Source organism: Sinocyclocheilus grahami, unplaced genomic scaffold, assembly GCF_001515645.1.
Source record: "Sinocyclocheilus grahami isolate Dianchi unplaced genomic scaffold, SAMN03320097.WGS_v1.1 scaffold472.1, whole genome shotgun sequence".
Classification (NCBI taxonomy): Eukaryota; Metazoa; Chordata; class Actinopteri; order Cypriniformes; family Cyprinidae; genus Sinocyclocheilus; species Sinocyclocheilus grahami.
In genome coordinates this window covers 783,719-800,842 of record NW_015505651.1, presented here as the reverse complement: position 1 = coordinate 800,842, position 17,124 = coordinate 783,719, and the positions used below count along the sequence as shown (strand labels likewise).

Genomic DNA, 17,124 nt, shown 5'->3' with positions numbered 1-17,124 from the left:
TCAGACCGATGAGCTTTGTAAAAATCGACGCGTTTCAGAAAGGCGGGGCATAGAGGAGAAACAATAATGTACAGTATGTGGAAAATAATGTGTTTTTTTAACCTTAAACCAGATAAATACATTTCATTACACCAAATACACAAAATAATGTTCTTTTTAGCAGCATCATATGACCCCTTTAAAGCATTAAAACTTATAGCTGACAAATGGGCAAAACCTATAGTTGTTTGAAGGACTGTTGTGTATATTAAAATTTGGTGCATCACAATAATTATTAGCAGATCCACAAAAACCAATGACTTTTCGACATAATTGATCACCTAATCTGGTGTGTCATATCTTGATGCCACATATTTCTTTTTAGCAGCATCATATGACCCCTTTAAAGCATTAAAACTTATAGCTGACAAATGGGCAAAACCTATAGTTGTTTGAAGGACTGTTGTGTATATTAAAATTTGGTGCATCACAATAATTATTAGCAGATCCACAAAAACCAATGACTTTTCGACATAATTGATCACCTAATCTGGTGTGTCATATCTTGATGCCACATATTTGAATATATAGAAATAAAAATGGTGCAAATGATGACAGTTTGGGTCTGTTCCCATTCAAAGCTATTAAATGACTTCAAGAAGAAGCCATATTCTTTTATGAAGTTTTATGACGCTTTTTGTCATTTTTAAAGCATTCACTTTCATTGGTGCAGCATGAAAAATCTGCTAATCATCATCTTTTGTCTTCCACAGAAGAACGAACATCATGCAGATCCGGAATGTCAAGAGAGTGAGTAAATGAAGACAGAAGTTTCATTAATTGATTGAGTTTAAAATATTTAAGCTATTGCCTCGTGCACAGTTACAGTCAGTCATCTCCGTAATGAAGGAGTTCCCGTAAGCATCCTGGTGTCCTTCACAACATTTCCTCCTGCTCAGAAACTCAGTTCTGGAGCATGGCCATGCAGTTCTGGGCAGTATCATAGTTGCTCCACATGCACTCATCTTTTTAATTATGTTCTGGTGTGCTTTGAGGTGCACTTACTGCTTTGGAAAATTCATGGACTAGTATTTTTCAAGAACATGAGTTTTTGGATGAGTTCAAACGTTTCATTGGAGATGCTCTGTGTCATGTTAAATGGCTCAAATGCACGAGATGGAGCCCAAGCAAATAGTTTTGCAACCTGACGAGAAGAGTAGTTTACATAGAGTTTCAGGAATATGAAAAAACAAAATGATGAATTCACTTGATATTTTTGAGAACTTGCATTGTTTCCGTGATGCAACACAACAAAAGCTTCCCCAACACTGCTGTGGATAAAGACCACTGATGAAGTATGTTGATCACGTGATGTTGGGAGATGTTCAACACCGGATGAGTGCAATTCATCAAGCGTTTAGGATCAGTTTTGGAATTCCGTGATGCATCCCGGTTTGCCACTCGGGCGTTGCGGGATGATTATAATAATTGATCTGTTTAGGACACACACAGACACACACCCACCCGCATCTGCCTTGAGTTTGTCTCGTGTTTTATGCTCTCATTACGCACACCATCTGGATTCTCCATCACACACCGAATGTTTCCGATGATTTACGGGAATCAAAGACTCTTGAATGGCTCTGTGAGATAGTATCGGGGAAAAAATAAACAGCAGTGTCAAAATAAGCATTGGAACATCAGCAGAGCAAAACACGCATGTGCAGAAACGCCAGAGGGTGCGAATTATTTGGGTCTGACCTCCTCACCCGGCCCCTCTCCCCTCAAGAAGTCAAAACAAGAGGTTGAGCGGTCTTAGTAAAAGTTATTAGTTAGGTGTTTCTCAAAGTTAAAAGTTTTTAGTATTAATAAATGTTAATCAGAGCGAACCTGTTGAAAAATAGACGTTAAAGAAATCACGCTAGCATGAGGAGGTAACCATAGCAACAGTATGTCACGATAATTTTTGCGCTGTACGTCGAGAAAGAGTGACAAATTCAGCCATTATCTTTCACTTTATTATAGATTTTCATATTACAAATTTAGAACTGTTTTGTTTTAAATCCCTTAAAGGGATAGTTTACCCAAAAATTAAAAGTCTGTCATTAATTACTCACCCTGTTTGTTGTTCCGAACGTAAGACCTTCGTTCAGCTTCGGAACACAAATGAAGATATTTCTGATGAAATCCGAGAGCTTTCTGACCCTGCGTAGACAGCAATGTAAACTGAAATGTTCCCAGAACCAGAAACGTAATAAGGACATCGGTTAAACATCCCATGTGACATCAGTCGTTCCACCGTAGTTTAACAAAAATACAAGAATGCTTTTTGTGCATGAAGAAAACAAAAATAACGAGTTTATTCAACAATTCTTCTCCTCCAAATCACATATTCCGCCATTATCAAGAGTACCTCTGCACGTAAACAACATATGCACGTGATGCTGCTGACGTAGAACACACATCGGCTGAGCCTTGTTTATGTGCAGAGGAAAGTAATGGGCATATGGTGTGGTACTCTCCATAATAGCAGAATAAGTGATTTGAAGGAGAAGAATTGTTGAATAAACTCGTTATTTTTGTTTTCTTTGCACACAAAAAGTATTCTCTTAGCTTAGTAAAATCACGGTTGAACTATGATGTCACATGGACTATTTTACTGATGTCCTTACTGTGTTTCTGGGTCTGGGAATATTTCAGTTGCATTGCTGCCTATGCAGGGTCAGAAAGCTCTCGGATTTAATCAGAAATATCTTAACCTGTGTTCCGAAGATGAACGAAGGTCTTACGGGATTGGAACGACATGAGGGCGAGTAATTAAAGGCAGAGTGAGTGATTTTTCAAAAACACTTTAAAAACTGATTCGGGCCGAATCGCAAAACAAACTTGTAGCCAATCAGCAGTAAGGGGCGTGTCTACTCGTGATGTGGAGGAGAGCGCGTTCAGTGCATGGGACGGACATTAGCCGAGCCAGCGACAGAAAGATAGAGATGGCGGATAAAAAACAAAAGAGGAAAACGTCTGCGGTACGATAAGGCAAGACGTAGTACCCGTGTAAACATCGGATCATTTTTTTGTCATTTTTGGGTGAACTATCCCTTTAAGATAATTGACGGTTATCTGACTGTGACTGACCTCACTGAGATTGCGTCCTGAAAGTGATCTTTGTATTGACAATATAATATTTAACAGACGTTTAAAATTCTTCTTAGAGCCGAAATTTCACCCCCTAAAAGTAAAATTCGCATACTACCAGACCCCCTACCACACACAGCGACTCCAAACCAAGTAAGTTGCCTACCTAGACAGCATAACGCGCATCTACACGCGCCTGTGATGAATAAAAATGACTCTTTGTACTGATATCATTGTCATTGCCTGTGTTTAACCTATTTTCTAAGTCGTTTATTGACCAAAGTGGTTGCTAAATAATTATGAATATAAAACCAAAACTGTGATGCTCAGAAATGCTCTACGCGACTATGCCAGATGCTAGACTCCGGACCACCCATTGGGTGCGTCTGTAAACCAAGTGAGTTGCTGCTAAGACAGCATTTTATGGCATCATTGGCGCGCGCAACCGACTCGATGCCACACAATGCTGCGCGCTCATATGAAGCCCAAAAATGTTGCACGCGACTAGGGTACCCAAAAACGCCGCGCGCTTATGATGCACCAAAATGCTGTCTAGGTAGGCGGCTTACTGGGTTTTGAAACAGAGCCTCGTTCTCTAATGCAGTTTGAGTGTGGAATTGTGTGTGTGTGTGTGTGTGTGTGTGAGGGGGGCACAGTCGGGTTTCTCACCTTGGATCGCTCTCCGTCCCCCCCCCTCTCTCTCTCTCTCTCTCTCTCTCTCAGTGCATGTGTGCGTGTGTGTCAGTGTGTGTCTGTCTCATGAACGGAACTGAACGCTGCTGCATCTGTGAGTTTCATTCACCAACAGACAACAGGACTAAATCACAATCGATCAGGATTTATTTTCCTCACATCCGCGCTTGGATGAGGTTTAGCGCTTCAGACGGGATTCAGAGATTCAGGTGGGTTCTCAAACAGTTCAAGTGTTGTGATATCTGCATCATGCATTTTGCTATCATAAATGGAGATACGCATGGTATCATATAGAACTCTATATAGTTATGTCATGCAGGTGAACGAGAGCTTTGCTGATCACAACCAGTTCAATTACAATTTACACTGAATGCATGCATTAATGTATGAAAATTTTTCTTGATAACCATAGTTTTCCTCCAAAATCATATTAACTATTGATTGTTACTGCAACTAGTGTTTGATAGCGTGATGTTGACATAGAAAAAGATTTAAACTAAAAGATTAAACGCTTTTTACACTGTTTTGTATGATTTTCCATGAATTTAAGTGGCTACTATGGTGCGTTTTTTACAAAAGCTGGAAAAATAATTTCATATGACTTGATTTAAAACATTAATTTATATGCAGTTATTATGCAAACTGATTAATTGTTATTAATTAGCCACCAAGTTAATAAGTTAAAGCAGTGATGTTTATGAAATTAGCTCAATTTAATATATAGGTGTACATTTAGTGTGTTTTGTTGTTTATAATTATGATTAATCAAATTATATTAATTAGACAATAATGAGGGTCCTGTGCCCTGCTCACTCTCTGACAGGTGGGCAATTACAGTCTAAATTCTCTCTCTTTTTTAAATGGTGATTTAACAGAGCGCATCAAACTCTGTTTCGTTCCCGGTCCGTGAGAGATGCCAAGGAAAGCAACTCTTCACGAGTCTTCTTAGGTATGCGTGACAGCATCGAGATTTCTGCTTCCCCTGATGGACGTGGCACACACACGGTTGTGTGTGTGTGTGTGTGTGTTTGTGTGGACTGGATTCCTGTGATTTTATTGCAGTGAAGCCCCTCTCTAGTTTCCCCGGGGTCACAGATGAACTGTAGAGCTAAACTTTGGGAAAAACATTTACGCCAGCTCAGTTTACTGGTCCTGCCCACTGCTGGCCCTCGAGAAAAAGGGAAAAAATATCAGACGTTTCAGAGCTGTCAAGACGAAAAGCACTGTGTTTGACAGTAAAGTCAGAGGTGTAGCAGACAGGGAGAGAGATCTGATAACTAAACCGTGTGTCAGTTTGATTCTTGACCTACTTACAACATCCCAGCTCTCTCTGCCAGCACTATATGGAATAGTTCAGTCACAATATACTCACCCTCATGTCATTTCAAAGCGGTGTGAGATTCTTTATTCCGTGAAACACGAAAAGAGATGTTTAGCACAATGCTTACGCTCCTCTTTTCCATAAAATAAAAGCAGACAGCCTGTCAGTCCATAAAAAGAACTAAAAAGCACAATAAAAGTCCTGTATAAAATCTCCATGCATTATATTCCAGGTCTTCTGAAGTTATCTAAAGCTTTATGTGAAGAACACACTAAATATTAAGTCATTTTTTTCGTTGAAAAGCTTCCCAACCTCTTTATTAGCATTGATGGTTCCATGAAGAATCTTTAACATCCATGAAACCTTTTCATTACACAAAGGGTTCATTATAGTTGAAAAGTGTTCTTTAGATTATTAAAATGTTCTTCACGCTTAGAACAAAAATGGATCTTTAAAGAATGTTTCACTGAAAGGTTCTTTACGGAACCAAAAAACACCCTTTTGAAACCTTTACTTTTAAGAATGCATTGCATTGCGTATTCAAATATTGATATCAATGATACTGAACACCATCAGATCTTATGTGTTTTTTTTTTATGATGGAAAAAATGGAATGTTCCATCAAAAGATGGAATTTGTCCAGATGCTTTAATTCAGGTGTTCCTCAAACAAAGCTGTCATTTGATTTCAGAAGACTTGGAATGGTCATATGGTCTACTTTATGATATTTTGAATGTGCTTTTTTTGTCCATTTTGGAGTCCGGTCACCGCATGCTTTCATTGTATGCACAAAGCAGCTCGGACATTCTCGAAACATTTTTTGTGTTACACAGAAGGGAGAAATCCTACAACATGAGGGTGAGTAACTGATGGCAAAAATTTGAGTGAACTCTTTCTTTAATTAGCATACATCATGCACTTTTGTGATAATGCACTGTATGCATATGATTTTGCATTATGTTCCATTCCTCCTGCATTTTAAGACATAATTGGGCCGTACTTTCAGCGCTGGGCAACATGAGAGCAGCGTTTTTCAACTTCAGTGAAAGGTTTGGATCTGACACAGTCTTGGCTCGGTCCACCTTAGCAGCTAAAGTCAACATGGCCTATATTTCACTCTCCTCCTCTTCCAGCACAGGAAGCTTCATCTGTGTGTGTGTGTGTGTGTGTGTGTGCGCGCACATGACACCCTTTTCTCTTTTGTCACAAACAAAAAAGTCCCTACACTAACTTTAACTGCTTTTCTGGACTTACCTTAAATGGGGTCATATCAGGAATCAAATTTAGCTTGATCTTTTGAGATGAAAGAGTTTTGTGTAGTATTAAAGCAACTTTCAGATTTCAAAACATTTATTAAAGTGTTGCAAACCTCAGATTTTAGACAAATGAATACATTTGAACACATGACCATCCATACTGCATAATATAAAGAGTCAATTGTGGAAAACAGCTCATGTTTTACCACTAAATTACTGCTTTTGGTGCAAAAAAAACTACTAATATTTAAGTGGATCTTAGGTTAATTTAAAAAAAGAAAAAACATACATATATATATATATATATATATATATATACAAAAATATATGATACGACCCATTTAAGAGTCGTGCATTGCTTCTCGAGTGTGTGTTTTGTCTGTCTGTTTATGCATGTCATTTTAAGCATGTCAAGAGGTCAGGGGTCATAAAATAGCAGGTGACAGCTGTAAAAGTGTAATTGTGGGAGTGTGTGTGCTTGAAGTTATTCTGTACCGTGCAACTCCCTTGCTGTAACTTTTGGGGTGCGCCTAAACACACAAACACACACAGAGTGTGTCCAGTCGGAGAGCGGTGTTAAATGATTCAATCTGTTGTAGCCTTGGCACCTTATGACTTTGTACGTGTGTGTGTGTGTGTGTGTGCGAGCGAGTGAGTGTGGTGCACGAAATGTGTTTGTCAGTATTTGAACACTTCATAAAATGATTTGTGGTTTCCCTCCTGAGTTCAAAGCTGGTGATGCCTAGCGGTGAAATTTTTGTTGTCGAATGGAAAAAGATGTGTACTTATGTGTGAGATTGTGAAAGTCTGCGTGTTATTTTACACTGAACCCATGCATTAAAACCCCCTAAACAACACACGTTTGCATATCTAAATGATGACTTCTGTTGTTTTTATATAAAACAAAGTATAATTAATACAAACCAACCAAAGCTATTTCTTTGCATTTTTAGAATAAAAAAAACATGTCTTTTATTTATGCATAATTTTTTTTATCTTTGAGGAAAAATCTTTTGCCAGATTAGTTTTAGTGAACGCCTGGCAGCATTTCTGTCCCCAAAGTAAAATTACAGAAGTGTGATGCAAGGCATGATGTATTACTGCACAGATTCTCAAATTATCTTCAAATTATTTTCAAATCAGCAATCAATGCATGACCCGGTCATCATGTGTGTTTTTCTGTGAGTGTGTGTGTGTGTGTGGTTAAGGATCAGGTTTTGCTGTTTTAGTGAGGGCTGGGTTTGGTCTGTGTGTGTGGGGGAAAGGTCTGGTCGCAGTGGCTGCATTCTTTTACCAGGCGGTTTTCTTTCCACTCGCTTGTCGGCTCGCTGTATGTGACTTTTTAATCAGTTTTAACCATCGAAAACCTTCCCAGGCATGAATGGTTCCTCGAATCATGTGTGTTGTTGAGGAGAGCGTGCTGCTACTTACTTTAAGTGTCAGATGCTCCATTTTCACCTGCTGGACTAGAAAACAAGTGCAAAACCCCAGTCTGGGCCTGAGACTCGAGACTCGTTATTAACACTTCTTCACCATGTGTTAGGTCAAATCAACACTGATAATTGGTTTTCTGTGGATTAAGTTATGCTGACAGCGAGCACACCTCTCTGTCGTATCTTGTTATTGCAATCTTGAAGTTGTTAAAGGAAAATTGGTATTGAAAAAGGGAGTCAGGTGAGTGATATATGTGATTATTCTCTGCTGAGATGCTCTGGATTAGTTTGTCCAGACCAATTCTTCTCTCTCTCTCCCATTAAAATCAACATGAAACTGCATTCAACCCATTTAACCTGAAAGGGATATTTAATAACAAAACTGTATCCATCGGGAATTGACTGGATCTTAATTGATATTTTAGTGTTACTAAAACGTTTAGTTTTGATTCTTTTTTTATATTTACCGTTTTCATTTTTAATTGTAGTATTTTTTGTGCTTTTTTATGAGTTTTTGCACTTTGTAAATATTACTATTGGGTTGAATTTATTTTTATTTCAGTTTTTCGATTATATAGAGTTTTTTATTATTGATTTATATTTGTCATTTTACACTGGTATACAGGTATTTTAGCATCAAAAGAAATAGTACTTTACCTTTAAATCTGAAATGTATTTAGTTGCCATCTGAGCCTGTGCACTTGTGTTATGTCTCAGCTCTGATAAATTCTGTGTCAGTAGTAACACACACACACACACACACACACACACACATGCTCGATGCAGAAACTCGACTCTCCATATTTAGTCATTCTGTGAGAGACGTCCATTCTTCATTGTGATCTATCTCTCTTTCTTTCATTCTCTCATATATCTCATCTCTACTTTGACGTCCTTTATCTTCAGCCACTGTCTTTTTTATTCTCCCCCCACATACAGTCCCTTTCCTCAGTTCTGTCCATATTTGTCCCTTTTTGTCTGACTAAACCTTTCACCTATTTCTGTCTCATGCTCCCATGTGTGTGTGTGTGTGTGTGTGTGTGTGTGTGAATCAGAGGGATGTGTATTCTTTTTCTCAGAATCTGATGGAACTGTCACTAAATGATGTGGTGGCAGGGACACACACACACACACACACACACACACACACACACACACACACACACACACACACAGTGTAAACACCAAAAGACCACACAATCAGAATATGTGCGTATACATACAATGGGGTCCAAACGTCTCAGACCGCATTGACTTTCTTGGATTTGGATTCTTGGATTTGGAAAATAAATAAAGTTTTAAGACTTAGAAAAATGCAAAAATGTAGCATTTCTGTAGCTCAAACCATAAAACATGGCACTAGCAACAAGAAGGTTATGAGTTTGATTTCCAGAGAATGCATGAACTTATAAAACATAATGTAATTTAAAATGTAATGTAAGTCAATGTGGATAAAAGCGTTTGCCAAATACACACAATACAATACATACATTGCACACACACACACACACACACACACACACACACACATATATATATATATATATATATAAATTATTATTTTATATATTTAATGTATATTTTTTTCCAAGTAAATATTGTGTAAAATATCTGTTCAATTAAAATGTAGCAATTAAAAAACATCATTTAACATTAAATTTAATATTTAGGTACTATTTTCTTGAACCACAAGATGCTGGAAGATTCTGAAATAATGCTAGATAACATGATTATCAGGCTTTGTTCATTACAATCTCATTTTTTATTTTTTTGCAATACAGTTTTTGAACTGAATTAGAAAAGTCTTCAAAAAAGGCACTTTTTCAGTAGTGGTTAAACTAGTGGAGCCCCATTATGTGTGTTTCTCAGTGTGTTTATGTTAGAGTGATCGAGCGAGGTAGAGAAAGAGAGAGGTGGGGGTGAGAGAGTTCGGCTGACGGCGTGAGGGTCAAATAATGAGCTTAATTCTCTGTTTGGTGTTTGATGATGTGTGACTGAAGAGGTGTGTATGGAGAGAGAGTTTGGTAGAATGTTACAGAAACAAAGGGAAAAAAGGGGCCATTCAGAGCTTATTGTGTCTTCATATAAAACTTATGCTCTACAATTCTCATCAAAAACACAGGCTTCGTAGATTTCATAATACTAATGCCAGAATATGCTTACCTAAAAACTTGAAAACGGACACAAAATCACTATAAAAATGTAATAGAATCATAGCTTTGTACTACTGATTCAGTTAAATGAATGAATGGATTGTGAACTGAATCAACTGAATCATTTGAAAGATCCAACTCAAAGGAATGATTCTGACATCTCTGATTCTCTGATTTTCAGTAAACATCACATCACACATTGTATAGTTTCAGAAAACTCGTATGGACTACTTTCATGAGTCTTTCGGTTGCTTTTGTGTCCTTTTTGATGCTTGACAGCTTCATTGTAATTGCATGGGAAGAGCATGATATAGTAACAGGTGTGACGTGAAGCCTTCATGCATCTGAGCCAATTTCTAATCTATTTTTCAGCAGAATAATAACAATTAATTTATCGGGCTTTTTATCACATTTATAAGTTGTGTATTTACTGTCTTTATTTGAGGGTCCATCTGTACCGTTGCAAAGGGGCCCGAGCAGAAAGAGCCGCATTGATATTCACATCACACACACGCAGTGACAGGTCCTAAGAGAGGAGTTTTACTCTGGTTTCATGGTTCATTGCTCTTTGTAGTGCTGTAGAAGTGTGATTCGGCTCAGATACATGCTAATGTCAAACTGTTTCTCATTAACTCTAAACAGCGTGCGGATCTCATCAGATTCCCTCCCGGCTGATCATATGCACGTCGACCTGCGGATCCAAGCATCAGGAGAGTTTGAGAGTATCGAGTTTTATTCGTTCTGTGTCTGTCTGGAACATGACACATAGGATGCGGAACGGACTGTGACCGCTGATTCCTCCAGCAGTAGAGGTAGTGCACTTTCTTTGTTTTAAAACAAGATAAATATCACTGTATCGTAGACATGTTTTTCTGCTTTATGAATCTAGAAAAGCATCTGTGCACAGCAGCATTATATTAAATGTTCTCATTCAAATCCCCCGGCCTCCCAACGGCCCAAACTCCTCAAGAAAACATGAGGAATCTCAGCATGTGTTTACCGAGACAAAATTAACCCAATTTTGTAATAACAGCTGCAGTGTATTTCTGCATGCACGGCTCTCCTAAAATGGCTGAAATGTCTATAAATGAGCATTTCTAAACACACTTGCACAATCGTCAATATTATTGTTGCTGATTCCCATTTTGCATCGTCCTGCTGCGTTTGTGCTCTAGAAATTAATAATTGTCTGTGTTGCTGCAAAGATGTGTTGCTACTTTACTAAGTGATCAAATGCTCCACTTTTATCTGCAGGCCTATAAAACAGGCGGAAAATCCCACAAATGCACATTGAAGCCAGATCTAGAGACTTGAGGGTGAACACTTTTGATTTGGTTTGTGAGCAATCACTTAGCAACCCTAGCAACTGCATAGCGACATTAAATCTAATTAGAACACCTTTGCAACTGCATGGCAATGTCCTGGCATTCACACACATCAGAGTAACATCACGGTAGTGAATTTTACAAATGATTGCAAAACGTTCAGCTGCAAAGTATTTAAACAACTTGAATATAAAGTTCACAAATCATTGATGTCCCTTTTTTAGTGTAGTATTTGATTTAGTGCTGTGAGTTTATCAATAACTACAAACCAACATTTGGTCCTAAACTATCTAGCCCCTATTGAGTGACAGTTGAATTTAGGTTGAATACTGTATGTAACTCTCTGTCTGTTTGTTTGGTTAAATCTATTTCATACATTTGTACATTTATTTTATGTTTTACAATGTATTTATTATTCATTTATTTTTTTGTTATTTAAATGTATGATGAAATTTATGAGTTATTTTTGAAATGTTTATATTTATTTAAAAATATATATATTTTAGATTTTTGTTTTTTTATGTATTTATTTATTTTTAAATTTAGTATTTTTTACATTTTGAAAGGATAAGCTCCACTATTTTTTGAAAAAAAGTGTTTTAGGCCCTGTTTTTGTACCTTGTTTTTTTCAGTGCACTTCACTTGTGTTATGGCAGCATTGTAATAATGTTATTTTTTGAACATGGCTTCTTTGAAGTACTATATAAATCTTATGGTGCATGAATATTGTTGACATTTTGTGCCTTTCCATTTCCAGACACACACTGCCGAGAGTTGGTTCTGGGAAAGTCATCTATCCATTGGACGTTTTCTGGCCGGGTCGCCTTTCCAAGATATCACACGTACTCCAGTCTGAAGAGACGCTATAGCCATATTTGTTTATTTGACTTCCCCCTCTCTCTACCCATCCATCTGGATACGTTCCTTCCCTTCCCCATCCCACATTCATCATTCCCTCCCGTGACATCATGCAGAGTTTTCGGAACTTGCTTTCTCTGATTACTTTGTTTCATATGCTTCCCTGGGCCTCCAGTCACAGTCTGAACCCATTCACCGGGCCTCAAGTGACACCGACAGACCCTTGCTATGACGAGACGGGCGTCGCCCGCCGATGTATCCCAGAGTTCATCAATGCAGCATTCGGCCAAGAGGTTAGCGTATCGAGCGCATGCGGCCGGCCACCGTCTCGCTCCTGCAGTTTAGTGGAACGCGACGAACGTCCCGCTGTGCGCTTATGCCAGGTTTGCGATGCATCGGACCCTCGCCATGCTCACCCTGCCTCCTACCTCACCGACCTAAACTCAGCCCACAACCTCACCTGCTGGCAGTCGGAGAACCTGCAGGGCTCACCGCTCAACGTGACACTCACGCTGTCGCTCGAGAAGAAGTTCGAGATCACGTACGTCAGCCTGCAGTTCTGTTCTCCGCGGCCCGAATCGCTGGCCATCTATAAGAGCATGGATTATGGCCGCACTTGGACGCCTTACCAGTTCTATTCGTCGCAGTGCCGTCGCATGTACAACCGACCCAACAAAGCGGCGATCACCAAGCAGAACGAGCAGGAAGCTTTATGCACAGATGGACACACCGATCTCTACCCGCTTTCCGGCGGCCTTATCGCTTTTAGCACATTAGACGGACGCCCTTCGGGCAAGGACTTCGACTCGAGCCCTGTTCTGCAGGACTGGGTGACGGTCACTGACATTCGAGTGGTCTTCAGTCGCCCGCAGCACCCTAGAGCGCTGCCAATGTCGGAACGCGAGAGCGAAGACCCACTCGGGTCGCCTGGAACGCTGCCTACTTATTACTATGCGGTTGGCGACTTCCAAGTGGGCGGGAGGTGTAAATGTAACGGCCACGCCTCCAGGTGTGTGCGAGAGAAGGACGGGAAACTGGTGTGCGAATGCAAGCACAACACAGAGGGTCCGGAGTGTGACCGCTGCAAACCGTTTCACTACGACCGGCCCTGGCAACGTGCAACAGCGAAAGAAGCCAACGAGTGCTTGCGTAAGTTGCGCACAGACCACTGTGTTCTCATTTAGGTGTGCGATGATAAATCGATTCGTTAATCGATTCTGAATTCATCGCGATTCTCTCTAGAATCGATTCTCAGCTTAGTTTGTAACAGCAGATGGCGCTGTGTGCTTTAGAAACAGCCGTACTCTGCTTGCTTCCAGTTCCTTAAACACACCACTTGAATCTAAAATTATCATTCATAAAGTTCTTAAAGGTTAAAGCAAATTACAAGAGTGTCCACAGTGGACTGTTCACATAAATCTCGTGGCATAAAAGCTGAAGTGCATTTAACCACTTGCATTACTCAGCCGAACGCACAAGCGCTCTTCTTCGTGAGCATTTGAGAGCGCCATCTGCTGTTCAAGTTTAAGCTCAGAATCAATTCCTGAGAATCGCGATGCATTCGGAAAATCGCAGAATCGATATTCGATCATCGATTTATTGTCGCACCCCTAGTTCTCATTAAAATGTGGCAGTTGTTCAATCTTCGTTAGCTGTTCCATAACCTAGAGCCAGATTTACTTACAGCTTGTATCAGTGAAAACCTCTTCTGGCGTTAAAACACTACTGTCAAGATTTACTAAAGTCACACAGTGAAAAATTTGCAATGAAAAGTCATGGACACAGTTATTTTTGCGACTGATCTTATTGCATATGCATTTACAGTAGTTTCCCTTACAGATGCTAAATTTATGGGAGGAGAGTATTTAAATAAATCTTGCAATGTGATTTACCGAGATTTGCAGTAGTCAGTTTGCTGGTATTTGTGCTGTTATTTAACGACCAAAAAGCATGTCTTTACCCATTTATGCACAGAGGAACGATTCAGAACGATTTTTCAAGTTGATGAATGATAAAGCATTGACAGCCAATCAGAGTCCACCCAAATCAAGAGCATGAGCATTTAAAGTGGCAGATGACAAAATGGCAGTGCTTGCTTATAATAAACGTTATCGCTTATTATTGGCATGGACACTGATATAATGTCGGTTTCTTAATAATTAATCTTTCTTAGCGTGAATAGGCCTTATTTGCCAATGATTTGTACCACTCATCTGGACCACTCAGCTTAACAAAATGCTTTTTTTGCTAAATTTTGCTAAACTATTTATGAAAATTCACAACACATACAAATCTTGAGTAAAATAGGCAAAATGTTGTATTCTTTTTTTAATTATATTTTTGATACATGTCAGTATCGAATGAAACGTTATGCTAAATATCACTAAATGTCGCTTGGCAAAACAAATTACAAATCAAAAAAGACTGGAACTACTCTACAGTATGTTTATTTTTAGCATTTCTCTCGATCTGCCCGCCATATTGAATGGACTTTTTCACTGGAGCTTGTTGCAGTGTATTCTGGAATTGGCTTTTTTGTGAAAGATAAATCAAAATAATATCGAAAGCAGCATATTTACACTGCTAACCCTTTGGAGTTGCTGTCTAGGTTTTAGAACAGAGCTGCAGTGTGGTGTTACGAAATGATCTCTTGGCAAAATCGTGAAGGTTAATTCTCATCGCATCTCACATCTGAACTTGATTTATGAGCTTGACTTCGCCTGTATCTGTATTAATGCTGGATACATTCCATTGAATACATACAGACTGACACTCGAGTGCAGGGCCGAGATTTGTGTTTGTGTATGTCTGTCTTGCAGTATGTTAATCTTTACATAAACCTCTTCTCTTAGCCCGTGTCTGAACAGCCCACGCTCAGAGCCCAACGCTCCTGACAGCAGTGAGAGCACTAGGCCTATTTCACACGTGTGCGAAAGCAGCGTTTATTTATTTTGGCGGCCATATTAACACTGAATTTACACTGGCTGCCGAAGAAGCACAGTGCCGTTTAGCAGAATGTAAGCATATTTTTTTTTACAGCATAGTCCCTCTGCAGAAAAAGTTTAAAATGCACCTATGAATTAAATTTTTTTTTGTTTATTTATCAACACAGACTTTTGCAATGACTTTGTAGCTACAGTTTATGTCACAAATAAATAAATTAATATATTGTTAAATATTTTTTTAGTTTATTGTACAAACCAACATTTGGTCAAAAATGAATAACCCCTATTGAGCTTAATTTAGGCTAAATATGTAACTACACATTTTATTTTATTTTAATTAATAAACCTATCTGTCTATCTGTCTGTCTGTCTAGCTATCTGTCTGTCTGTCTGTCTAGCTATCTGTCTGTCTATCTATCTATCTATCTATCTGTCTATCTGTCTATCTGTCTGTCTGTCTGTCTGTCTGTCTGTCTGTCTGTCTGTCTGTCTATCTGTCTGTCTGTCTAGCTATCTGTCTGTCTGTCTGTCTGTCTAGCTATCTGTCTGTCTATCTATCTATCTATCTATCTATCTATCTATCTATCTATCTATCTATCTATCTATCTATCTATCTATCTATCTGTCTGTCTGTCTGTCTGTCTGTCTGTCTGTCTGTCTGTCTGTCTGTCTGTCTGTCTGTCTGTCTGTCTGTCTGTCTGTCTGTCTAGCTATCTGTCTATCTGTCTGTCTGTCAATCTACAGTTTTTATTTTATGATTTTAAGATGCATATACTTGATGGCTCTAGTTCTTATATTAGGATTCCAGCGTGTATCTGTAGATATACAACTATCCATATGTTAAAGATCAGTAGCAGCTGCAGATATTTATCTTATCTTATCAGAAGGCAGTATAATTGCTGAACGAAAAATTAGCCAAATGGTGTAAATGTAATCATCTTTGTGTCAGGAAAGATATATTGTGCCCAAATGCTCCAGTTGGGCAGTCCTGACACTCCATTAGTATCTCTAATGTCTCCCATAAATCTCTCTGCCTCGTCTAATTCTTCCTGTCCACTCGGTCTTTTTTCCCGTGTGCTTCTCTACACGTCTCTGAGAGTTTGCAGATCATTTATTTTTCTTTCGTTTGATTGGCAGCGCTCTGTGTTTGTCTCCTCTCACCTCTGGCTCTGGCTCTCCTCGTGCCATCTGCTGTGGTTTGGTGGCCCCGTCTCTGACTGACCCCCACTACACGCTCCACTCCCTCGTTTTCTCGCCTCGACACACGCCAAGGACTCCCGCCGATTTTGTGCCCGACCTGGCAGTGGTTGAGTGTGATCTCGTTAAAATCATCCCGCCATTCAGCTGAGAGAACAAGGACAAAGAGATTAGCAGAGTTATAGCAGACTAATGAGTGGCCGACCACAAGCCGAGGCTCTGACGCTCAAATCAAGCAGTTTGACTGGAGAAAATGTCAAAACTTGCTGTTGCTATGCAGTTGCTAGGGTGTTCTGGGTGGCTGTTAGCTTGTTGCTATGCGGTTGCTAAGATGGTCTAAGTGACAGTTATGGCGCTTTTCCACTGCATGGTATGGCACGGTTAGCTTTTGGGGAGTTTTCCACTGGGTACAGTACCTGGTACCTGGTACTTTTTATAGTACCACCTCGGTTGGGGTTCCAAGCGAACCGTACCGTTACCAAAACGTGATGTGTTAACTCTGCTGATCACGGATTGGCCGGAGAGAATCATCACTACCTGCATCACTGAACTTGCGACACAAACACAAAAGAACTGCTAGATTTAAATCAGCACAGCCAGCGAAGGATCGAACGCAACTGTTTTGAACGAGCGCACCTTTTTTTAACAACCAAAAAGTTTTGTTGTCTGTTGTGGAAGAACAGACGTTCCTCTCGTTGATAGCAGAGGAGCGGATCCAGCGAGAGCTTGATGGGGCGACGCGGAATGAAACGACGCAGAATGTTTTTTAGGAGTCGTGGCAGTATAGGCGGCGCAACTATAACGACATGTGAATAATCCCGCCCACTCT

At 39.5% G+C, this 17,124-nt stretch overlaps 1 protein-coding gene across 1 annotated transcript in view; it reads left to right on the top strand.

Moving 5' to 3' along the window:
* Positions 1-3,874: 3,874 nt before the first annotated feature.
* The window catches only part of LOC107553411 (netrin-3-like), a 30,405-nt gene continuing 17,155 nt past the window's right edge, over positions 3,875-17,124 (top strand). The window contains exons 1-4 of the mRNA XM_016235600.1: positions 3,875-4,016; positions 4,683-4,756; positions 10,613-10,782; positions 12,053-13,302. Of these exons, the coding sequence (XP_016091086.1) occupies positions 12,264-13,302 (1,039 nt within the window). The 5' untranslated portion in view covers positions 3,875-4,016; positions 4,683-4,756; positions 10,613-10,782; positions 12,053-12,263. The remainder of the gene's footprint in view (positions 4,017-4,682; positions 4,757-10,612; positions 10,783-12,052; positions 13,303-17,124) is intronic.